Raw genomic sequence first — 24,262 nt, forward strand, 5'->3', positions numbered from 1 at the left:
CTGCCTTCTCCAAACAACATGTGTGTACGTTAGAGCCTGACTTCATGCTTGTGTGCTACAGTAGTACCTTAACACTGTTTCACAAACAACATTTTGCAAGGCATTCACTGTGGGAGTTAAGATTTGCACAAACAAACCATTATTTCCTTATTGGTGCTTTCTAAGCAGCTCTGTTGTACACTTGTGCGAACCGTGCACATCGGCAGGAGCACCTCCTTCTCGTTCACAGGGAGCTTGTTCTTACCACCCCAGGAGACCTCTTTCACCTCCGTGCAAAACTGCAACAGCTGAAGCTAAGTGCAAGCTTTGCCATTCCCTGTGCCCATGCTGACATTCCCATTTCTGGTAAGATGAAATACGTCAGACTCGGGAGCTGTAGCTATAGCCAGACCTGGGGATAACAGCAAGGGCTGGAACTGGAAATGATGGGAGCAACGTCTCCTACCTTTCTTTGGCTGCTGGTAGCAGTAGTTCAGAAGCAGATGTTTAAGACAATGAGTTTATTGCAGGTTTTTGGGAGACCTGGCCTGTTACCACTTCCTTTGGCAGATCTAACACATTTTGCACATGGTACCTTCTGATGGCCCTGCTTGCTGCGGCAGTCAGCTGGAGGACCGGTGCCATCAGCTCTTGCTGTCTTTGTGGTGCTCCACGACTCGCTGCCTGTAAACAGAAACACAAACCATTGTCAGCCTGCTCAGGGCCAAGGCTGCAGAGCTCAGCACAGCTTCCTGCACTAGCTCTCTCCCACACTGAGTCACTCCAGGAAATGTTTGTCTTTGTGATCGGTTTTCCTTCTGGAACTTGCTGTTAGCCCATAATTGCTCCAAGCATTACACTGGAGAAGGCCTTGGGAATAAAACTTCAGGGCAGGGGCGGAGAGGAGAGTGCAGGCCTGGCTCTGGGAGGGCATCCGGTCCCCAGTGAGCTCGGCTCTTCTTGTCACAGGGGAGCAAACTTAAAGGAAGTGTTGCACTGCAATGGCAGAGCCAGAGGGCTTTCACAGAGGGGTGAATCAGAGCACTGGGACATGGGGGAAAAAAAAAGTCAGCAACTAAAATTAGAAAAAAAAAAAATCACTCTTCCCTGATCCCAAATGTTTCTCAGTGCAGGCCAGCTGGGCCTTTCTGCTGTTTGCAGCTTAGGTAGCAGGGCAGCATTTCACTTTGCTTCCCCAGCTCAGAGAGCTGCAAAAGCTGAGACCTGCTGCAACACCATTTTCTAAACAGCCTTCAGCTGTAGCTAGAATACCCCAGGGAAGCCAGGTAACGAGTGCTCCAGCACAAGCACATACCCAGGGACTGTTTGGCAATTCGTTTTGTCTTGTATCACATCCCCAAAGCATAAGTGAGCTCTACTGTATTTTGAGCCCAGAGGTCCCTTCCAACCTCAGCCACTCTGTGACAGAAGTATGACCCCACTCTGCTCCCAAAATCTAGAAAGTAATAGTTAAAAACAAATAAAAACCACTTGAGACCATTAAATCCTTTCAGATCTTCCAGTGAAGCATCCAGAGGGTGTTCCATGGCTTGAACTGTAGGGCTGGCTCCAGGCTGCATACAGAAAACACAAGGAATCCTCCCCAAAAGCCACTTTATTTCAAGGCTTAGCTCTACATTAATCGGTGCTCTACGTTAATATGCCCTGCTCTCCACTCCATGCCTGAGGGCTTTCCCTCCACGAACGCTCCTTTCTCATGAGAAATACAGAATAAAGCAGAATTCACCATAAAATTTCAGTTTTAGCCAAACAGGAGAGACCTTATCCACTGTAACTGTCGTGCTGCCTCTCGATACACCCATTAACTCTCACCTCTTGGTCCGGTGGGCCTCGCTTGCAATGTAGGCTGGCGGGATCTTCAGCCACGCCACGGCATCCATGCGCTGCCGGCTCAGAGGAAGCAGCGGCAGTTCTGCCCTGCTGAGCTTGTTCAGCTCTCTGGCGGAGCACAGCCTTCCTGAAGGACAGAAATGCTTCGCGTGAGCACCTGCTGCCACAAGGAAGGCACCACGAAGTGCTTCCGAGGGACACTGATCATTTAAAGTACCTGTCTCGCACTGCTTGACAATGCCTGTCTCAACGAACTTTTGCTGAACGGCTTTTAACAGAGGGTCCTGCAAGGCTGGTATTGAAACCTGTGAGGGAGGCAAGGATTTCAAGGATTTTGTCTCAAAGTCAGACAAATGTGAGCTTCAAGGCTAGCAGGGAGGAGCGTCAACCTCATTTTTGATGGATAAGTAGTGTGGATTCACACCATGTTCCCAGTGAAAATCATTTTCAAGCACTCTCGAATTTAAATACAGTGGGAGCTGGTACCATAAAATTTTTGTTTTGGCAAATACTTTACTAGGTAGCCAAATAGGAGAGACCTTATCCACTGTGACCGTTGTGCTGCCTCTTGAAAAACACATTTGTTCAACCAGCCTCAGAGCAGCAAGTCAGAAACAGGCTGCCTCCTCTCTAACCATTAACTTCCTGCAGTCACAGGGTGCACCTAAACCCAGGGCGTAACCAAGCACGGCACCTTCCAGCACTCCGTACTCCTCTGCAGGAGGAACGGGTCGTACTCCGACGGGTCGTAAGTTTCCAAAGCCACATAGCCCTGCAGGAGAAGCGGGTAGAGGGTCAGGTCTCAGAAGCTTTTGGGAATAACACAGAGCATAGCACGAACGCAGCACGCTGGAGGCGGTAAAAAAAAATAAAATGGGTTTCCTAATTTTCACACACTGCACCTCAGAAGGAAGGTGACTGAAGCATAGCAGGAAAATACCTACATCCATGTTAATTTATCATAGGCATAAATATATTACAAGTGCTTGCATGAAGCATCAATAATTACAGTCTAAAGTGATAATTGCTACTAGGGCAGTCTAAGTAATGTAAATTCTGTTCCAGGAGAAAGGTTTTGATAAGAGAAGGAAACAGATCTTAACAAGAAAAGAAGAAAAGTGACCGAGCCCCCACCAGCCTTATTTTTCCTTCAGATGAACATTTCCAGCTTTCCTGTGGACACAGTTTGCCAGGGGCTGGAGCAAGGAGGGAGCATCCAGCCCATGGCCCTCGAGGTATAGGCCTTGCATAGTTCTTTCTGGAGGGTGGCGGATGTGATTTCAATTTCAGAGTTGGAAACACCACACTCTGAACAGTTCGGAAGTGCTGCAGCACTCGCTCAGACCCCAAAAATGGGACCTACAGTGAGTTGAGGAGATGGCTTTGTCAATGAGGCCTGCGTGAACAAGGCCCCAAGAGCCTGTGCTGCTCCCAGACCCTCAGCAAGCACCTGGGCAGCGCCACAGGGTTTGAGCTCCCTGGAGGCTGGCAGTTCCCCAGGGAGCACACAGCTGCAACTCTCACCTTCTTCTTTTTGTTTCTGCTCCTGTAAAACTTCAAGCAGTTTCAGGCAGCCAGCTGCTGCTTCTGAAGTGGGGAGGCGTTAGGGATGGCACCCGCTGGCAGCCCAGCACAGCTGAACAGGCTGCCATCAGCTAACCGCGACCCCGAAGAAAAGCTATGACCAACCAGACATGGCCCTGGGGTAAGGAGGAGGTGAGACTGGGAGTCAAAAAGAGGCAGATTTAAAGCCAAAAAAGAATCTGAGCGAGTCATTGGAACAAAGGAGAGGCGAGGAGGGGAAGAAAGCCAAGAGGCATGAAAAAGGAGGCAGAAAAGTGAGCAGAGGGAAAGACTGAGATGGAAGAACCTGGAAGGACAGCGGAGGGAAAAGAGTGTTAGAGGGCAAAAGGAGAATGGAGGAAAGGGTGGGAAGGCAGCTTTGGAAAGCAAGGGGCAGTGGAGAACTTGGAGGAATCATCCGAAGGAACAAGGAGAGAGAGACACTGCGCTGGGGAGTCTGAGAGAAGAAAGAGAGGCAAAATGGTGGGAGACTTGGGGGAGGAAGTAAAAGGAGAAAGAGGGGAGAGAGAGAGAGAGAAGAGACTGGAGGTTTATCACCAGTGCTGTGCTCGTTTGGGGAGAAGAGCACGTCCCAGTACGCCAGCCATGGCTTTTGGAGGGCACCCTGACCAGGCACAGGAGCTTTGGCTGACGCAGACCAAGATACGGACAGTGCACACCCAACGTGTCCTGAACGCCAGGACCTCGGGAGCAGGACTGATTCAGCCCTTGGTCATTAAGCGCAGTTTAAATGCATGGGGCTTTCACATCAGACTTCCGAAAAATATACCATCTGCTGTCATTAAAATACCACGGCTCCCCCAGGGTTTTCATTTCTGGACTATAAGAGCTTGTTTACAGCCACATAAATCTGCTGTGCAGCGGTTTCCATTGGCAACAAAAGCATGCCCTATATATAAACCCGTTCTATCCCTGGGAGATGATCTAACTGCTCTTACTGCTCTAGGCGTGCAATCCCGAGATGCAGACAGTTGAGCCACGGAATCTGGTAAACAGGGATGTGAAATTCAGAGCGAAATCGACAAGTATTTCATACAGTCGTTGGGATTTTTGTGAGTACTGCGCACAGAGTGTGACAGCACCCATGTGCTGGGTCTGTTCACCTGCACGCACATGGAAGGAAATTGCTGGTGTCTGCTCCCAGCTTTTTTTCTTTTATAAAGCTTGACCGGTAGCACCCAAAGGCACAAACATGTTTCACAGCCCCTCTACAAGCAACTGCCTCCATGACAGAAATTTACTTCTTGATACCTTCTTTTTACAGTAGTTTAAATAGAGGGAGAGCTGTTCTTCCTTCCGTTTCTCTATTTCGTCACTCGACTGGCTGTCCATCTTGTCCTCAATTTTCTGCAGCAGCGGCTCTGAAACATCCTCAAGCCATTTCTTGTAGAGGATCTCCTTCTTTCTCAGATTTAAGAAATCATTGTGCCTCAAATACCTGTCCACCTCCTAAGTGAAAGATGGAAAATAAAACCCATGCAGTGTGTTGGCCCAACACGTTAATGAGTCCGTGGGTGCAGCTGCACAGCGCGGCTAACCCAATCTCACTGGGCACTGCTGCCCTGCTCTCCGTCCTCCTTTCTGCTCCTCCCTCTCTCCTCTTCCCACCAAGCTCTTCTTTGCCTTTTTTTCCTTTTTTTTAAGCCGTAGTGCAACATTGAAAACTACTCACTTTCCCCCCCAGGGTTACTGAGCTGAAACCTGTTCAGAGTGGAGGGCTGATAAGCACCACACAGTGCAAGAGAGGCAGCGGGAGAAGGAGCTTCTCCTCCAGCAGGGGCAATCTGCTAGATCAGGTCAGCCCTCCTGGCCTTTACTCACAGGCCCACCCTTGAAACAAAAGCTGGAGAGGATTCTCAAACTCATATTTCGGGTGTTACCACTTCAGTCCCATCCTGAGGAGGTCAGAAGCCTGTGCTTCTATATTTAACTTTCCGAGAATACAGACAATTGACATTTTATCGCAGTTCACTGATGAAGAGAAAATTTTTGACATGCAGGAAAGCACACAGCTAATGAGAAAAGAGAGATCACTTCTTACCCTCACAAAATAATTTTCTCTGTCCAAGACGGCCTGAGCAGAAGCGATGATGCCTCGACTTTCATCAGGGGCTGCCTGACAAAACACCAACAAAACATATGAAGTAAAAGCAGGAGTCAGAACTACCTTTGAATTCAAAATAATTACTTGTGCTGTGATGAAAGGTATACTACACCAAGGCAGGCAGCAGAAACACAGCCAGTGAGCCTTGCTCTGAGGAGTTGGGTTCAATGTGGCAGCAGCAACGTTTTGGAAGAGCGGGAGTGCAGGTGTTCAGTGGGAGCAGACCACACGTTCCTTGGCATGACTGCACTGCCACTGGCTCCCTGCCCCTGGCTCAGGCGTACCCCGTGAAGGCAGCAAGTGGCACCTCTCCCCACAGAGGAAAACAGGTGGAAGAGGAAAGATAACAAGAAAAACGCTTCCAAAGCAGGAAACTGTCTTGTTTCTGCCTTGCTCGTGAATTTATCTGCATCTTAAATCTCAGTGACTTTTGAGACATCAGCCAAGCTCTCCCTCTAGCATCATCCCCATTTTACTCTTTCTGAAGATGAGTGTTAGGGTACTAAAACACATTCTGAGAACAACAGCCCTTGAAATGCTCTGCTGTTGTAACCTGATTTTTAAATAGGTAATTTATTGCACCGTCCAGCTTATTAATTGCAACTCCAGCACCTAGTAAAGGAGCACAGGCAATACAGACCAAATTCATCTATCATTTGCGGATGGAGTCCTTGAAGCAAGGCAGGGAGGACAAGGCAGGAACTGGCAAGGAGCATCAAAAAAGGAGAAATCTGAATTTCAGGTGTGTATTAAGGCCCTTTCATCCTAATATCTGCAAAAAGTTGCATGTTACGATACATCTGACATATCTGCATCACTTAATCACAGGAGCTTTCTAAAACCAAGAGCTTCACAGCAGCAGGCAGGCCCAGACATCTCCCCGTGAGAAGAACACCAGCAGAACGCGCTCAGAGCACGCACTGTGAGCAGGTGGGAACTTTGCCTTCAGGGTGACACAGCTCCGAAGCACCTGCACAGAGCTAGTCACAAGCTTGGTTAGGTTTTACATGGAGACTTCCAGCACGCTGAATCACATGGAACTCAATAAAGCTACCTCACAGGGATGCAAGGGCTCAATAAAACGCCCTGGATTAATACTTTCAGAGTTCTTTGTTCTGCTTCCCAATGACAGAGAGATCTCAGACTTACAGAACCTTGCAAACAACCCTTTTCCATTCCTCCCTTCATACTTTCTGTTCTTATTCCTCCACTCATACCTTCACATGACTGAAGTCCTTCTGTGTCAGCCAATATTTGGTGGCATTCTTCTTCCCAAAGAGTCTGCTGCAGTCAAAAGTGTTTGCTGGGTTGCTCCTTGCTGGTGCTGAGGGGAACCTCTGGATAAAGGTAAAAGAAGGGAAAGGGCTGCATAAAAAGTCAGCCTGCTTTATAGAGATCAGGTTCTTACCTAGGTTCCACAATCAAGCTACAAACTGGAATGTAACCAGAAGAAGTTCACCTAAGCTCTTCAGACCACGCTGCCCCACAAACAGCATTATTCCTCTGCAGGAACTACAGCAGAGCATCCGGCAGCCATTCGCAGGAAGCTTCAGGGCAGGGGAAGAACATTTCACACATGTGAAACAGAAGCAATGGAGATTGGGATATCCTGATTTAGAGCAACGATTTGAATGGTTTGGGCACTCTTCTTCAAATAAATATATCTATAGGTTCAATTCTGCAGTCAATTTAGGCAGCTCTTGTAATATCTGACTGCTGTTTACTGAGTCAGCAGCCTAGTCACACGTACCTAAGACAGGCTGCAACAGCATTTCTGAATTTAGTGCTGCTGACCGGCACTAAATTTGGGGATTTCTCTGGAAGATTCACACAGGACTTGGATGCTAGATAGCCTTAACTTCCAACAAAGCGTCTGAAAGGACGGAGCACATGCATCTTCCTGTGAGACACGTTTCTGAGCATGCCAAGGAGGGAGAGACAACAGCACAGGAATGTTCCTGCTAAGTGGGACTCTACTGGATTCAGGCAGATGCCAGTGCCAGCCCTGGCAAGCAGAAGGACAGGCGAGGTGGCAGGCTAGAACTTCAGTGGGTATCAGGTGCTGTTTCCAAGACAGGAACTCAATTACACCCAAATGTCCTGCGTTCTCAATTGCAGGTCCTCGTTTCATGTGTCCTGAACTTTGGTTCTTCACAGCCGAATTTACAGCTGAAGGAACGCTCAGTCACTCACCTGCCACAGCTTCTGCTGCTCATGTTCTGTTGCGGGTCTGGGGCACTTCGGTCTTCGCTGCCAGGGAGTCTCCGGGCTACTCACAGCACACGTTGTTGGATGAGTCTGGGAGAAGCATGAAAACATTCAGAAACGTCTAAAACCACCCCATAAACATGAAGAAGCTGATTTCCTTAGAATTCCAGACAAACAATGTTACAAATCTCAAAAGGAATTCTACCTGCTGCCAGCTCATACCAACAGTGTTTTTGTATCACAGTAAGTTAAACGGAGGGAGACGAAGTATCAAGTTTATGGTCAGATACTCCCTCTGATAGTAACTGTCTCTTCTCATCTCCATGGCACAGTACAGTACAGTAAATTTTGTTTCAAGGAACAAAGTGATTCGCAAATTACTCCAGAATGCTTGCCAGCTTTGAAAACAGTTCAGTCATCAAATTCCACCTCCTTTTACTTCTTTTCTTCGTGCTTTTTTCAATTTTGTAAAAGTGATTTTCAATAACTGCGACATTCCATCACAGGGATAGCTGTATTTTAGTGGTTTTTAAAGTTCTAACAGATGAAGCTTACACTAAAGTACTAACTGATACCAAGCCAGGAAATTCCATCTCCTCTATTATATGTGTACCAGTACATTTGGATTGATTTATAACAGGGAGACAGTAGAAATGCGGAGATAAAATGGCCTTTACAGGAATTTCTTTTTAAAATTCTACTTATTTCAGATTCACTGGAGAGACCGCGCTTCCAGGAAATGATGTATTTACAGAATTATTTAGGCAAAAAGTGGCCCAAAATAAAAGCTTGTTCTATTATGATCAGACCCGGGAACATCTCTGACTAACTAAAATGATTGCTGGATACACCTGCATCACAGTATGCTGTTAGCAGGATTAAAAACCATTTTTTAAAGGTTTCTCTTGCTTCGTGAGTTCTGTTCAGCAGCACAGAATGTTCTCCCATCTGCTCAAATCCACACATAGGCTCTGCCTAAACACAAGTTTTTGCAGAAACTTTTGGAAGATAGATTAATCACTTCTGTGAGAAAAGGTAAGTATCCTTACACACATGCCTCAGTCCTCTCAAAAGCCCCTGTTCTGACAAAAGCCTTTAAGAGAAGCTGCCCTGGAGGCTTGGAGTCATAGAACCACAGAATCTTCTAGGTTGGAAATGACCTTCAAGATCATCAAGTCCAACCATACTTAACTTATTAAATAATATTACTTATACTTCACCTTACTATCTAACATGTAATTACCATGTCTAACAGGAATAAAAAGTAAAGCAAGATTACTTCTGTTGCTTGTGTGTACAGATAAAATCCTTACAGACAGAAGAAGAATTAGTAAATTTGCTAAATAAAAATCCACATGCTCATGCATTTTTTTTCCTCATAACAGAAATGTTGTTTAAATTAAAGAAACTTACATATCAGAACATACTGGTGTGAGGATTCTGTTATATTTAATACATAGAGAAATTTTTCGAAAGGGTTTCCTTCAAAATCTTCTGTTGTCCATAAGGCCTCCAGCAACCTTAATAAAGATATACCACTGGAATTTTTAGTTAATTCTAAAGTGATGTAACCAGCATGCTAGTACTTCTTGTTTTTTTAAGACCAAGTCATGCTGTTGAGCTGTGAGGTACAAAAAGGAAGGGAATGCTCATCTCCCAGGGAAAGAACTGTCCCACTTCCCAAATCTATATGCAAATAATGGGGGGAAAAAAAGTACTTAGTACTCGGAGCAAAATTATCTTGTTACACATCCAACATCCACAAAATGCTCAGCTGCTATTTCTTAAGATATCTTTTACACCTATCCTCGTCCCCATCTCCTCGTCACACAGGGTTGTCACCCCTTGCGAGCACAGCTGGGCACCTCTCTTGGTGGCTCTGTCCCCCCTTTTTCCTTCAGGTGCCTGGAGGAGGAGAGCAGGAGGGGAACACCAGCCTCTGGGAAAACAGGGCGCAAACCTACGAACAGGACCTGGTAGACTGCGAACGAGATTTAGTGAATCTGGCATTTTGACATGATTTGAAACCTTGCCAGTTTCAGGCAGACAACCCAGACTGCTGGTTTGTGACAGAAGGAAAAGCATTAAAACAGACACTGCACAGGCATCTGGAGGGCCCACAGGCACCTCCACCACCTGGTCCCTCCACTGGCTGGGGACATCAATGACTGAGAATTCCGGGATCCCCTCAGGGCCACAAGGGCAGAACTGCATCCCAGCACACCCCTGCCCCGCAGCCTCCTAAGCCCTGAGGCAAAGCCCAAAGCCTGAGGCAAAGCCAGGTCAGGACAGTAGCACCCCGAACACCCCTCGCCGGGGCATCCCAGAGTGGAGGACCCCTCACCAGCCTCGTAGAGGTGACCCCCAACGCTGGGATCCCCTCATGGGCCCCAGGGAGGCTCGGGGCAGCCGCCAGAAGAGGCGAGGACGGCAGCCATGCCCGCGCCTCAGGGCAAAACCATACCTCCCTCCCCAAAGGAAAATGGCGGCGCCCTTCGCACCTCAGAGCCGCATGACACACACACACCCCCTTCCGAGTCCTTCCGCCTGAGAAAATAGTCCCTCCCCACTACCTCCCGCCTCTCGGAAGAGGTGGGACACCCCGCACGGGCAGCGGCCCGGCTCGCCCGGCCCCAAGGCAGGCACCCACCGGCGGCATTCCCTGCTGGAGCGAGGCGAGGCGGGGCCGAGGAGCGGCCGGATCCCTCCGCGCCCACCGCCCTCACAGCCCGTGGCAACGCCAACCCGGACCCCGTTGACACGGGCTAGCCGCCCTCAACCAATCAGAAAGGGAGCGCCCCGAAGGCTGAGCCAATCAGAAGCCGGGTAGGCTACTGTCGGGGAGCGGGGGGCGCGGTTGCCATGGCAACACCTCAGCAGGGAAGGCGGGCGAGGGCCGCAGCCTCCTGTCAGCCAGGGCCCAAGGGGAGGCTGTTGGAGGGGTCTTCAGCCCCCCGAGCCGCATGCCCCTCATACTTTCTCGGTTTTAAAGTCAAATGCGTCCTCAGTGTTCAAAAATTATTAATTGCTGGGCCGATGTCCCTGTGGCAGGCCATTGGCTACGCTAATAAGCCTGACAGCTTTCCTTAGTTGTGATATTAATGTGATTTCCACCACCCTCACATTAAAAAGTAAATAAATCTAGATTAAGTAGCAATAAAACTGCCAAGTTTAAACAGAGTTAATGTTTATTATATTCAAAGATTTCATACAGCTGAGAGAGCTGGGGCTGTTCAGCCTGGAGAGGGGGAGGCTCGGGGGCATCTCGTCAATGTGTACAGGAGCTGCAAGGAACATGGAGCCAGGCTCTTTTCTGTGGTGCCCAGTGCCAGGACAGGAGGTTAAGACACAACCTGGAGCACAGGAGGCTCCCCTGACCACCAGGCAGCACCTCTGCGCTGGGCAGGTGCTGGAGCTGTGTCACAGGCTGCCCCGGGCTGTGGGGTCTCCTCCTTGGGGATCTTCACAAGGCATCTTCCCATTCTGTGATTCTGACCTCGTGAAACTAAAGGGAAAAGTTGGAACTGAAATATGATTCATGCCATGTCTGTACTCTAGCGCTATCAAAATACTAGTTTTCTACTGATTAATTATGATTCGAGCACAATGGCAGTAATAGAATTTTACTATTTTCTCAAGATTTAACCAGCATCTTGTGCAGCCTGGAGAAGAGAAGGGTCTGGGGAGACCCTGTATCAGCCTTCCAGTACCTAAAGGGGGCCTACAGGAAAACTGGGGAGTGACTCTTTGTCAGGGTGTGTAGTGATGAGACAAGGGAGAATGGCTTTAAACTAAAAAAAGAGGAGATTTAGATTAGTTATTAGGGGGAAATTCTTTACTCTGAGGGTGGTGAGGCACTGGAAGAGATTGCCCAGTGAAGCTGTGGGTGCCCCATCCCTGACAGTACCTAAGGCCAGGCTGGATGGGATTTGGGCAGCCTGGGCTGGTGGGAGGTGTCCCTGCCCATGGCAGGGGGGGTGGAATTAGATGATCTTTAAGGTCCCTTCCAACACAAACCATTTCATGATTCAATGATTCTAAGATTGTTGCTGCTTGTGCAGAGAGCCAGAGATATACCATGAGATAAATGTAGGGTTTACTTCCAAGCAGCACCCTTGTGGAGCTGCACTGACCCGAAGGTCTAACAATAGCCATGCTAGTGCTGAGCATTTAAAAGAAAATGGTTTTTGTTTCAGGCCAAGCCTGGCCCAGAAACCAATACTTCACACCCCAATTTCTGCTCTGATCTGCTGGTTGTAGCAAGTTTTTTCTCATTCCTTACTGTTCTGCTGTTCTCAGTTTTTTAGGATTTTTTAATTTTGTTATTTTTCTTATCTGAGGCTTAGCATTACTTCTGCTTAAATTCCTAAATTCTCCATGGAGAAAGATCTGGTTTCCAATATAGGAGGAGAGGAGAATGAACATTTATACATCTCTTTCTTTTCACAGAACAGATGGAAAATGAACCAACTTCAGGCTTTGTTGAATGACAGTCTTATCAGAACAAAGCACGTGGAGAATGCAGCTATTATCAACATAAATGAAAGAAAAGTCTGTGCATCAACCTTTGGCTTTTATGTAAGAGATGAAAGAGTGTCCTGGGAAGTGACAGCAGCGGTAGAAACTCCAGGAATCTAGAGCACAAAGTAGTGATCATGTCAGGGAGTTCTGCACTATACTAAAGGGACCAGCGGCTTCTTTCAGACTAAGAGCTTGAGTTAAATGGGTACAGCCTAGCTGCTGCTCTGAGAGCTACCTTCTGAAGTTGATTGCTAATTTCACATCTTTGATCTTTGGAAGAAAGATGCCATTTAACTGGCATTTTCAAGGGGTTGTTTTTAAGCACTTGCACTCAGTGATCCCCCCTGTCCTTGTAAAGCAGATGTTCTTAGGTCCATCTGCTGGCACTGAGACGTGCCGCTGTGGCACGGCCGTGTCCATACTATGACCTCTAAACAGAGAGGCTCTACCAAGTTGCTTCTGGGGAGCAGTCCTGACCCATTCTCATTCTCCAGACTGTGCCTGGGAATTGTTTGCAAAAGTGCTTGCTGGCCCAGGTCAAATATGTAGCTGGACTGTTATAACAATACCCAGAAGTACCCAGCTCCTTGACACTTATAGTTTTCTGGTATAGATGTAGTTTATCTGTTTTCACTGTCTATCAGCTGATAAACAGAGCAGAATAACAGCACTTCTGCTTGTTTGTATTACGTGATAAGGCTGAGTCCTACCCTGCATTGCCTTTTAACAGAGGGCTCCAGTCACCACTGGGTGTATTAATTCTCTAGGGAAGTGTTGGTGAGTAGTGGGACTGCACAGATAGTACCCATAGATTAAGCAGATTGTTTCAAATGGGATGTTGGAAATACAGTGGACTCTATAGAAACTAGGCTCAGTTTTGATTTTTTGTCACTCAAAAACATCTTAATTTTAAGTGAACTATCAAAGAGAGTGGGAGGGTGGAGAGCTGTTCATCACTGCAAAGACGTACCCTTTCGGTCCGTAACTCTGTGTTGTATGAACATAGGTGCCACCAGAGAATGCCATAAACCTGATCTACACTTTCTACAATAACTTAATGCAAGTTAGAAGGGAAGGACTCTACTTCAAGCAGAAGCACTATAAATGTGTCCGAGCAGATGAGTATTCCATCTATCTTAAAAATGTACGTTGACAAGAGCTATGGCAATCCTGAAAATTTTGGAAACATCCTTTTTCTTTCACTGCCTGGTTACATGAATACCTTAACACAAGCTGAAAGCCTTCACATGCTTCTTTCCTTCTGTCTCTTAATATCACCTTCCCAGCAGTGGAATTAAATGGCTAACACCATTCACTTCAAGCGAATCAAATTATTATCTATTCTTCATCAAACAAGAAGGTTTTATCCATGCTTTTCCTGGCACAGCCACATGCCTTTAGAGCAAGCAAGGCATTAAGCTGTATCAATATGAGCTCTCTCTGTTCAGCTGTGGGCAAATGGAGTTGTAAAACTTGGGTGGGATGCTTGGAGGGCACAAGTTTGGTGACACTGGTGGCCATATTTCAGTGGAGCATTTATACTCTGTCCCTCAATACTTGCATTAAAATTAGAAGTGTAGCTCCCATGTTTAATCTATAAACTATCTGCCTTCACTTTCAGTTAAATGTTCCTTCTTTAAACTGTTCTGGTATTTCCCTGGCGCTAAATGGTTCCTGCATGTGTGCATATATGTGAATATATACATCCCTGCATGTCCACCACACATCCCTAGCACCAGCTGCAGTGCCTGTTCGACAGAACTGTTAGATCAGCTCATCTCGTGGGATGCCAGCCTCAGTAATTCACCTCCGAAATACAGAAACTGAAGCTGCATGCTCAGGATGGCAGTATTTTGTTATTACTGCTAAATCGCGCAGTCTGAAGTAGATATATCCAGTGAGTGTTACTGGGGTCTTCTTAACTCTTCCCCTCCCCAGTAAAGCCATCCTTGAAACGAGCTGAGTAACCTGCAGAAAAGGCTGAGCCGCTTTTAAATTTGGACCCCAGTTCAGAAAACATGCAGTACTTCTCAGTGTCTTTTTCCAGTCATTATTACAAATCAGTGAGGTGGAGTTTGGGAGGTGGGGTTCATAAACACTTAGGTGATTTCATATAAATACCTATTTTACTTGCATTTATTACTGCTTTTGCATATGACTGAGCACTATGGTAAAACTTCTTCAAAATACTGTGCAGTAATACATCAGTCATTGGAAGTGAGAATAGGCAATACAATAAAAACATTTGAGTGACTTGTTTTAATAGTCAGCAGTCTTCAAAACACGCATGGACATGTGTTGTCTGCATCATGGCTTAGGCTTTGAGAGAGTATTTGAGCAAAGAAAAGGTCTGTAATTAGCTCAAATTGTAAGGCAATATGTATGCACGTGTATATTTTCAGAACCTTGTGCCATTTTTCTGTATTATCTAGCCAGATGGAGGCCTGATAGCTGTGAAGACCAATGCTTTCATCCTGATTGCTACTTACAAAGTGGGCATGTATCCCAGCGTGTGCGTGGAAGCTGTGGAGAAACTCGGTAAGAGAAATGAATGCATCTATGTGCCTCCATGTCAGTGTTTCATTTACTGGCTCTGCTCTCACACACAGTGTCAAAAGTTAATCTGACAAACTACCAAAATCTTGGGAATTGAATACAGGCTTGGGTTATTCCTGCATGGCTAAACCCTCTCCAGTCATCACATCCCACGTGTTCCAAAGCCTCCAGGGGTGTGAACAGGTTGCAGAATGCTCTTTTGCCTTGGCCTTTGTGGTACAAGTTTTCTGTTAGTTACACTTGAAGACAGTGGGACCTGACAGCCACATCTCATTGACCTCATACAACTAATCCTTACTCAGTGTCTCCTGCACACATCCTTTGGGCATTATCCTTGATATTCTGATTCACAGTCCACTTCTTCAAAGACAGTTTTGCTCTCTAAGGGTTTCAAACTTTCTTTCTCTGCCTAGTCACCTTTCCTACATGTGAATCTTGAGACATCATGAAGTTTTGTTTCCTCTCTCATGCTTTGTGCCACAGTTACAAAGTACCTCTTCTCTAACAAAAGTGCCCATTTCCTTCCCTCTTCTGCCAAAGTTTCCTTTGTGTGCCCTCTCAAGTTTCTCTCTCTTGGGTTCAGTGTGTTAAAGACTTAGTGTTACCATCTCTTTGTTCCCCATTTGAGAATATTGCAAAACTTTGCAGACAAGCTGCAGAATCCCGATAGCATCTCAAACGTAGTTTTCTCTTTGGGTGGAGATGCTGGCAAGGATTAAACCAGGGAGATAAATAACAGCTACACATCTTATTGCTGTAGTATATGGCTGACTATATCAAGTATACAATCATTCTGTCACATCATCCAGATGGATAAAATGCACGAGAGCTGATAGCCCTGCTGATATAGCCTCAGCCTCAATAGCCCTGATTTTCAGTGTGGAGACAGAGGTATTTCTAAGGAATATTTTTTAGACCAACAAGCTCCATCTTAACCTTTGGGTATGTACATCTCATTTCACTGAATAGGAATGAAATTCTAGACCCATTTTTCTCCTAGCATTTGTTCCTCACTCAGGTGTCTACAAGTAAGTGGAAATAACTTGTGTTTTGACTAAGCTTTTTTAGTCTGGAATGAGCTATAAGACTGTCAGTAATAAATTCTTCATCAAACCTTTTTCAAAAGGTTTTTATAATTTGAAAGCTATGATCAAGAGCAGTTTTCCTGAGTAAAGTCTAAAGGCTAGTCAACATGTTTCCAGGGCCAGATTTCCAATGGTTTTGACAATGCATATATTTTGGAGTTCTTGCTGTTCTGGATGATTTCTCTCTGAAGAGAAAACAAAATGGCATTAGCTTTTCTTTGCATCTTAAGAGAGATTTCTGCAAATGACTTAAGTTTAAAGTGGTCAGTGTTTATTCTGTAGAACAGGTAATACCTCATTGTTGTGGTTTAGCCCGGCTGGCAGCCAAACACCACACAGCCGTTCGCTCACCCTCCCCCCTCCCTCTCCGGGATGGGGGAGAGAAATGGGAAAGTGAAGCCTGTGAGTTGAGATAACGACAGTTTATTAAGACAGGGAAAATAATAACAATAATAATAATAATAATAATAATAGTAATAATGTGTACAAAATAAGTGATGCACAATGCAACTGCTCACCACCCGTTGACCGATGCCCAGCCTATCCCTGAGCAGCCGGCCCCCCCACCCCGGCTAGCCACCCCTATATATTGTTCAGCATGACGTCAGATGGTATGGAATACCCCTTTGGCCAGTTTGGGTCAGCTGTCCTGGGTCTGTCCCCTCCCAGCTCCTGCTGCACCCCCAGCCTGCTCGCTAGCAGGACAGAGCGAGAAGCTGAAAAGTCCTTGGCTTGGTGTAAGCACTGCTCTACAACAATTAAAACATCAGCATGTTATCAGCGCTCTTCTCATCCTAATCCAAAACATAGCACCCTGCCAGCTACTAAGAGGAAAATTAACTCTGTCCTACCTGAAACCAGGACACTCATGAACATATGTACCAGTATTTTTAATGTGCAGCTATAAATGCTGATATCTGTTCTTCTGATTACACACTGAGGTGGATCTGAGCTTGAAAAAAGTAACTCTATTACAGCAAATCTGTGTATGACTTTAATCATATTTTACTGATTGTATTTTATTTGCTTATTTTTTATTTTTTATTTCCTTGTGTTCTTATAGCAGACTACTTTAGAGACAAGGGTAGCTGAATCAGCAGAAACCTTGAACTTCATCAAGCTCAGAAGGAAAACAAGTGTAGATGTTTGATGCGTTATCCAGCTCCAGCAAGCACCTGCTGTTTTACCACACTCCAACTGCAGAGCGAAGGCTGTTTCCCCTTTTTTTTTTTTAACAACTCTTGAAGGTTCACTGCTCCCAAGAGGACTACCTTATGCATGGATCACCCAAGTTTTCAAACAGAATTAAGAGTGATGTCCTCAAGATTTGGCTTAGGATGCTTTCCTTAATCTTTTGAATGTTGTCTTTTAGCCTGTTTCTAGATAAGAAAATTATTCATCTCCCTGAGCAAAGTAACTTCGCTCAGAGCATTTCTCTCAGCTATGTAGCATCACAGACCCAAGGGACTAAGGAAATTGTTACATTAACAGATTTTCAGTTTGCCCTGCATGCCCTTGAATATTGGAAATAAAATACATTTTTCACATCAGTTTGCTCTGTCACTGACTGTTATAGAAAGTTATTTTAATCTGCAGTGGACTGCAAAGTTCTGTGAGGACTGGGGAGGAGGGACAACGTTCCTACCAGGCTATAATCAGACTGTGTATGCAGTAAGACATCAAATAATTCACACTTGGGTGAACCCCTTACTGTTCAGACAACAACTGAGCTATTTCACCAGCTGAAGACCAGGTTCAGGAAGACCAGGCCCCATGATCTTCTCTTCTGCAGAAACAAATTAGCTACTAGCCCTTGGAGTCGTGTGAGAACACAATATTTTTTGCTAAATTTGTTTCTAAATTAATCTAGTTTCAAATAAAAATTTAAATGTCTGAATCCCAAAATATCCAAATCAATAGGAAAAGAAATCCCCAGAAGAATCCCACAAATGGACAGCCAGATGAAAAATGACACCATTTTTAAATGCTTTGAAATGCCAGTTTTATTCCCTGACAACTCCCAAATACTCAAGAGCTGGCAGCTAGGATATGGAGAAAGGCATAACCTGATGGGAAATGGCAAAGCTCAGCCAAGAGGTGAGAGCGGGCAGCCGAAACAGCAGGTAGAAATGCCGCGGGCTGACAGACACGAGCCAGCAAACTTAGAATGCTGCGGTCTCAAAGGAAGGAGAGCAGACTAAAAGCCTCCTCAGATGGAGCATGAGGGCTGTCACAGCCCAATGTGCCCTTAATGCAACCTATGTTAATCCAGCCTCAGCTATCCAGAGTCCAGAAATCCAAGCAGAGGTTCAATGCTTTGCCCAGGAAGCTACAAACCCACACCCTGCAGATGCGTGCTCTGCCAGCAGTAGCGTAAAAGCACCAGACCAAACCTCCCTGCGTGCTGGGGGGTGTGGGCGATCTCCACCTCGATGCCAAAGGGAAAAGCTGATTTCTGCCCCGACCTGTGGAATAAACCAGGTCCGTGGGGAGAAATAATTGGTGAAATATTTCAGGATTTCTGACTCTGCTCACGTCTTTCCCTCCAAGGAAAACACAACCTCTTCCGATTCCACCCCGTGACTTGCTGGGGAACAGCAGGTTGCAGAGCCTGGAGAGGAGGAAGCGGGGCCAGACTCTGCTCCCAAGGACAGCCAGGGCTGCTGCCAGTGCAGAGGAGCAATTCCCTTCTTTACAGGAAAAAGGTGGGTCACAAACCGTGCTCAGGAACCACGGATCTCCTTAAAACTTGTTTCGGGCCTCTGCTGGCAGATCTGACAGCTTGAAGGTGTCGTGCTTGGAAACTCGGTTCTCAACCTGTGCATTTCTCTGTGCATTTGAAAGCAACGTAGGTATTCATATCGTCACTACACCTTTTTTTTTTGGTCTTTTGGTGGGTCTGCTTCTAGCAGCAAAGCATTCAGACCAATGCAGTTTAGTGGACTGATGGAAGAGGGACAAAAATGTTTTTAGTGTGTGATTTTTAATTGACTACTTTTGAACAGATTAAGAGGGGGGAAGACCTGTTACAGGGCGGTATCAGATGGATTTCCCACTAAATTTTTGTGCTAATACACACAAATGTTGTGGGACCAGATTGAGTTGTTTAGCTGAAAACAACAAATAGCCAGCCAGTCGAAGAATTAAATGCTTTAAAGTTGTATTTTATGCAGATAGTTGGTAGCAGTTGTTTATTCACCATACAACAGCCATAGAGCACCACCCTGTGGGGATTTACGCTCCTGGGGGTTCAAGTTTATCATTCCACACCTCCAGCCTTACAACAAATGATTAAGTAAGCATTAAGGCCATCGTGCAAGTGATTTTACAGAGGTCAGTCACGCATTCCACTTCCTTGAAGAGGGCCTGGTTTGCACTGCACACATCTTTGGGCAGCAGACCTATATGGTGTTCGTACGCTGCAAAGTATAGGAACAGACTTTCCCATCGTGATTCTCTCTTCTTCCTTTATGCTTCCACCCAGGGGAGATTGCTCCAGATTTGATTTTGCCAGGTGGAAAAGGGATTGACATCGCAGCCTTATCTCAACAGCTGCTGGTGGCAAAGCCGAGGAGGCCAGAAACTGTCTGAGGAGATTTTTAGAGAAAATGTTGGCAGCCCATTTTGATTGCCCAGGGGGCCCAGAAAATCTCTATGTGAAAGAAGTGATGAAACCACATCCAGGAGAAGGAGAAGTTCTTGTGAAGGTCTCTGCGAGCGCTCTGAATAGGGCTGATTTACTCCAGGTATGTGTATGTTAAGCAGGTTTATGTATCTGAAAACTACACCAACTTTTCAAGTCCCCCCATTTGAAGTCTTTACAAACCAGAAGAATTAAAAGAGATCGGGCCTGGTGAGCATTTGTATCTGAGACTTCAAAGGAAATCTTCATAGGGCTAAAAGAAGAGATGTCTCTTGATTCAGTAGGTAAATGCTTTATTTATTTTTTTAAGAATAAAACATACTTAGTAATGAAACAAGAAGCATTGCCAAAGGATAGAAGATCCTTAAATTGCTGAAACATTTACGTAGTCCAAAATCATAAAATCAGGATGAAATAAAAAGACTATTAGGTAGGAGGCATGCAAATAAAATATTGCAGGTCATTACGCTCATTGATGTGTGGCTTTTCCTTCCCTACCCTCTCTTTTGTTTTGTTTTAGAGGAGAGGGAAGTATCCTCCCCCCAGAGGAGCAAGTGATATTTTAGGCTTAGAAGCAGCTGGAAGTGTGGCTGGGCTTGGACCTGGCTGCAAGGGCCAGTGGAAGATTGGCGATGCAGTGATGGCTCTGCTCTCCGGAGGTGGCCAGGCAGAATACGTTACGGTACCCGAAGGCTACCTGATGCCAGTTCCAAACGATATGACTTTTATTGAGGCTGCAGCCATTCCCGAAGCCTGGCTAACAGCCTTTCAGCTGCTGCATTTTGTAGGTGAGAGGTGCATTTGCAAATCTGTCCCACCAAAACAGCTCGTCTTCATTTCTGTTATTAAATCCTCTTTGTTGCCCCCATCTGAATGCTGTTTGCCTTTGAAAACCCTTTTCTCTGTCACTCACATGGGCCTTTTACTTATCTGGCCAGACCCAAATTCTGAAATCTTGACCACAACATACTCTGCTGACTGCGTATATACAAGGAAGGATATGGAAAGATGGCCAGTTTTTTCTTTTCATCTGTGTTTCTCAGCTTGAATCGTGATTTCCAGTAAGCCTACACTCTGAAATAACTTACATGTTCTGCAAATAACTGAATACATATCCTACTTGTAAAGATTTGTCTTCACTGCAAGCATGACCATATCGTGAATTTTCCTCACTAATTGCATTGTGGAATTACAGTAGACAACATCTACTTGTACCTTGCTTCACAGAGATGTTAACTGTAGGTAACATTCCCTCTGAGCTGATTTAAGAAAGGCATAAGCTTACACTCCTCGTTTTTAAAATGTACTACAGAGGCACTACTAATTGCACTTTCCAGGGCTTTCCTCAGTTGAGAGATAACCTTCTTCTATCTTTTTCAGCAGTGGTACTTAAAAGCTATAATAAAGAACATGAGTTACAAAGAAGTATCTTCCCTCACTACCACAAATTCAGACTTGATTCGAGCTGTGTTGCTTCCAGTGGGTCTGTACTCAATTAGGATGATGTCTCCAGGACTACTAGGTGCCCCACTTCCAGTAGCAATCAGTAGGAAACAAACAAATGCATTAGGGCAAGGTGTAGATGGTAAGATGACAGGTAGAACTGGTCCTCAACAATACCCACCATTTGTGTAGCATTTTTCCACTGCTAAGTGCCTGGTATTAACTCAATGAATATTATTAACATTCTACTGGCAGCAGTGGATGGTCCCAGTATAAAAAGGCTGGCAGCTCTCACCCTGGCAGCTTTGTCATGGTTGCTCACCACTGGACAAGACCCAGCTAATGTCATTCCACTGAAGTCAGTAGAATGGAGTCCTGTTCGTACATTGTGAGTTCTGCTCATTCTGGATTTGTTTATTTTATTAAGTATATGAAGATATAAACAGTACCCACTTGACAAAGGCATCTCTTTCAGCTTTCAATATTTTCATCTATTCAGTATTTTCCACCTTGATCATGTTTTACTCCACTTATAAAGCCAACAGGGCAATCATTTCCCTTATGTCCTTGTTCAGGTAAAATACAGAAGGGGGAGAGAGTGCTGATCCATGCCGGAGCTAGCGGCGTTGGTATGGCAGCCATTCAGCTGGCAAAACTGGCAAAAGCTATTCCCATCGTGACAGCAGGAACTCAGGAGAAACTCAAAGCGACAGCAAACGCTGGAGCAGCTGCAGGGTTCGACTACAAAAATGAAGATTTTAGTGAAAAGGTCTTGGCATTCACCCAAGGTAAGAACCTCTGAGTGAAAGGCAGGGTTGAGGAAGAGAGTGTACCTCCTAAAGCATATGCACGTCACTCAATTTCAACCGGGACTTGCCATCATCTTTTCAAAGAGACCAATTTTGTAGAGAGGCATGATTCACTTCAAATTTTTCATGTTCCCTTTGGTGCTGAACAGGATGGGAATCCAGTGGTATTAAATCTGCTTTATTATGGATAGGGCCTAAAACAGATTTTGACAAGAGAATGCAGAAAATCTTATGCCTTCCTTTTCCCAAAAATAAGTTCCTGGCCAATTTCCATACTGAATTACTAAATCCTGCTCTATTTCAATTCTATGCAATGTTCTTCTCTTCCTGTCCTAAACTCACTTTTCAGTACTGTAGACTACATTTTATCTTGGAAGTGATCTATTTCAGCTGGACTTGCAAAAATCACCTCGCAGGTTAGAATAGCAATTCTGTAATCAGTGGTCAATTTAGCAAGGAGGAAAGATGTCACCTTAATGAAGGAATAGACAGTAAGGATCCTGTTATCCTGTTCAGCCCAAGAATGTAACTTTCCTTAGTTTAATTGGGCTCTGTTTTCTGCATGGGCATGGGCTTCATGTTTATTTGCGGCATAAAAATTGTGCCGATATTATTGTTGCCTCTACAAGGAAGTGTAGCACTTGTATTTGTGTCTGAATATGGGCAAAAAAACTCTTACAGTTCTCTTACAGTTAGAAAAAAATAGCTTTTATAAGCATTTGAGACAATTTGTGACAGGGTTTGTATCTGTTATCTATAATGATTCATTTTTAGTGCCTGATGCTAGGATTCTTTACAAATCATTGTGCCAATTCCTAATTTCAGCAGAAGGATTTAAATAAGAATTGCAAGATTGATTCTGTACCTACAGAGAATAAGGTTTTAGTTTCACCTGAAATTACCCTACCTTTAGTGCAGCTCAACTATAATTGCTGATTTTTTTTCTGTTTCTACTTGAGGTTCTGGAGTAGATATTATTTTAGATTGTGTTGGTGGCTCTTACTGGGAGAAGAACCTCAACTGTTTGAGTACTGATGGACGGTGGATTATTTATGGACTACTGAGTGGAGGTGATGTCCATGGAGATTTGCTTGCAAGGCTGCTTTCCAAAAGAGGGAGCATTCATACAAGTCTATTAAGATCACGAGACAAGGAGGCAAGTAATAATTATCAACAGTGTATATAGTTTGATCTTAAAATCTGTGGTAGTTTTGAGATCTTTCTTACGATATCAGCACTAAAACAGAATCTAATGCATTATTACTAAAAAAAAAGCGTGACCTTGAACTATCTCTACAAACTTTAGAAAACATTGCAAAATTAAGTTACATTTTCCCTTTTCTACTTGTCTGAAATGCTTTCCTTTTCTAACTACTGCCACAGAGGTATGATACCCAAGACTTTTTAATGTACTTCATGAGTACCATAATTTAAAGGTTTGTTCTAAGAAACAAAACTCAAGTGACTCAATCAAGTCTGGGGGAGGGGCAGAGAAAAACCTCCATTAAGTCACCTACAGACACACTTTTCAAAGTCAAGACCAAGTTTGATTCCAAGTTATGTAGAAATTTCTCAGTTATTACAGTAAAAAACACCAACATAGAGCTCTAGGATAGACTTTGTCCATAATCCAATACATAATATTTTCAAGGACCTTACCAGTTTGAGTTTTAAATGGTTCTGCACTGAGCTTTGGCCACTTCTTTTGGAAGAGAAGCTCATTCCCTTAAAATACAGTTCATCTATAAGTTTTCACTAGCAGTTTATACCTTTCAGATGTTTACGTGTTTGTCTCACTATGAAATATCTGGGAATTGTATACATTTTGCATGCTGTGTTTAGAGATACTTCTGGGAATGAAATGACTAGAAATAATCTTCAAAATACTTTTATTTTTCTTCAGTATAAGGAAAAGCTGGTGAAAGCCTTCACAGAAAATGTGCTGCCGTATTTTGCCCGAGGAGCCTCCCCTCGCCTCGAGCCATTTGTCGACAGCGTTTACCCTCTGCATGAGATCGCAGAGGCACACAGGGCAATGGAAGAAAACAAGAATATTGGCAAAATTGTCATTGAAATGCCTGTTTCAACTTAAAATTCAACTTAAAAAAAGCAGCATTTTAAAAAAAGATGAAACTACTGCTGTAGTTACTCGATGGGTAGGAGCACTATGGATGTTGTAAAAGCAGATTCAGCAATGTCTGCTTCCCTATCTGGAATGATTTATTGTGGAATGACTCAAAAAAACGAGGCGCAAAGCAAGGCCTTACAGAACACATTTAATAAAAAGACTCACGTTGCTGTGAAAGGACTCTAATGTTTTATTGTGGAAGGACTCAAAAGAACGAGGCATAAAGCAAAGCCGTGCAGGACACATTTAATAAAAAGACTCATATTGCAGCTCCAGCATTATGCCTTGAACCCGTGAGCAAAAGGCGAAAAAAAAACATTTATTGCTCTCCAGAGCTCCACAAGCCACAAT

The 24,262-nt window shown here is 44.7% G+C and overlaps 2 protein-coding genes across 10 annotated transcripts; one reads left to right on the forward strand and one right to left on the reverse strand.

Annotated features, from left to right (window-relative positions):
• Positions 1 to 515: 515 nt before the first annotated feature.
• Positions 516 to 10,486, reverse strand: FAM228B (family with sequence similarity 228 member B). Of its 3 annotated transcripts, none has more exons than XM_035560115.2 (9): positions 10,377 to 10,486; positions 7,712 to 7,816; positions 6,736 to 6,855; positions 5,456 to 5,530; positions 4,666 to 4,863; positions 2,525 to 2,602; positions 2,048 to 2,135; positions 1,813 to 1,957; positions 516 to 663 (listed from the first exon to the last, which is right to left on the reverse strand). In XM_035560115.2, exons 1-9 carry the CDS (start codon positions 10,383 to 10,385, stop codon positions 624 to 626), a joined length of 858 nt encoding a protein of 285 aa, XP_035416008.1. In that variant the 5' UTR covers positions 10,386 to 10,486; the 3' UTR covers positions 516 to 623. The 3 variants fall into 3 exon arrangements, with proteins under 3 accessions (XP_035416008.1, XP_035416009.1, XP_050566072.1); XM_035560116.2 differs by having other exon boundaries at positions 6,736 to 6,883; XM_050710115.1 differs by lacking the exon at positions 4,666 to 4,863.
• On the forward strand, positions 10,292 to 24,069 carry TP53I3 (tumor protein p53 inducible protein 3). 7 transcript variants are annotated; one of them, XM_050710114.1, is made up of 9 exons: positions 10,294 to 10,552; positions 12,176 to 12,304; positions 13,254 to 13,391; positions 14,680 to 14,785; positions 19,492 to 19,634; positions 20,052 to 20,319; positions 21,550 to 21,762; positions 22,743 to 22,939; positions 23,687 to 24,069. In XM_050710114.1, exons 2-9 carry the CDS (start codon positions 12,188 to 12,190, stop codon positions 23,873 to 23,875), a joined length of 1,371 nt encoding a protein of 456 aa, XP_050566071.1. In that variant the 5' UTR covers positions 10,294 to 10,552; positions 12,176 to 12,187; the 3' UTR covers positions 23,876 to 24,069. The 7 variants fall into 7 exon arrangements, with proteins under 7 accessions (XP_035416012.1, XP_035416011.1, XP_050566071.1 ...); XM_035560105.2 differs by lacking the exons at positions 10,294 to 10,552; positions 12,176 to 12,304; positions 13,254 to 13,391; positions 14,680 to 14,785 and adding an exon at positions 18,261 to 18,593 and having other exon boundaries at positions 19,373 to 19,634; XM_035560106.2 differs by lacking the exons at positions 10,294 to 10,552; positions 12,176 to 12,304; positions 13,254 to 13,391; positions 14,680 to 14,785 and adding an exon at positions 18,405 to 18,593 and having other exon boundaries at positions 19,441 to 19,634.
• The last annotated feature ends 193 nt before the right edge of the window (positions 24,070 to 24,262 follow it).

The sequence above is a fragment of the Cygnus atratus genome, chromosome 3 (genome assembly GCF_013377495.2).
Source record: "Cygnus atratus isolate AKBS03 ecotype Queensland, Australia chromosome 3, CAtr_DNAZoo_HiC_assembly, whole genome shotgun sequence".
Taxonomy (NCBI): domain Eukaryota; kingdom Metazoa; phylum Chordata; class Aves; order Anseriformes; family Anatidae; genus Cygnus; species Cygnus atratus.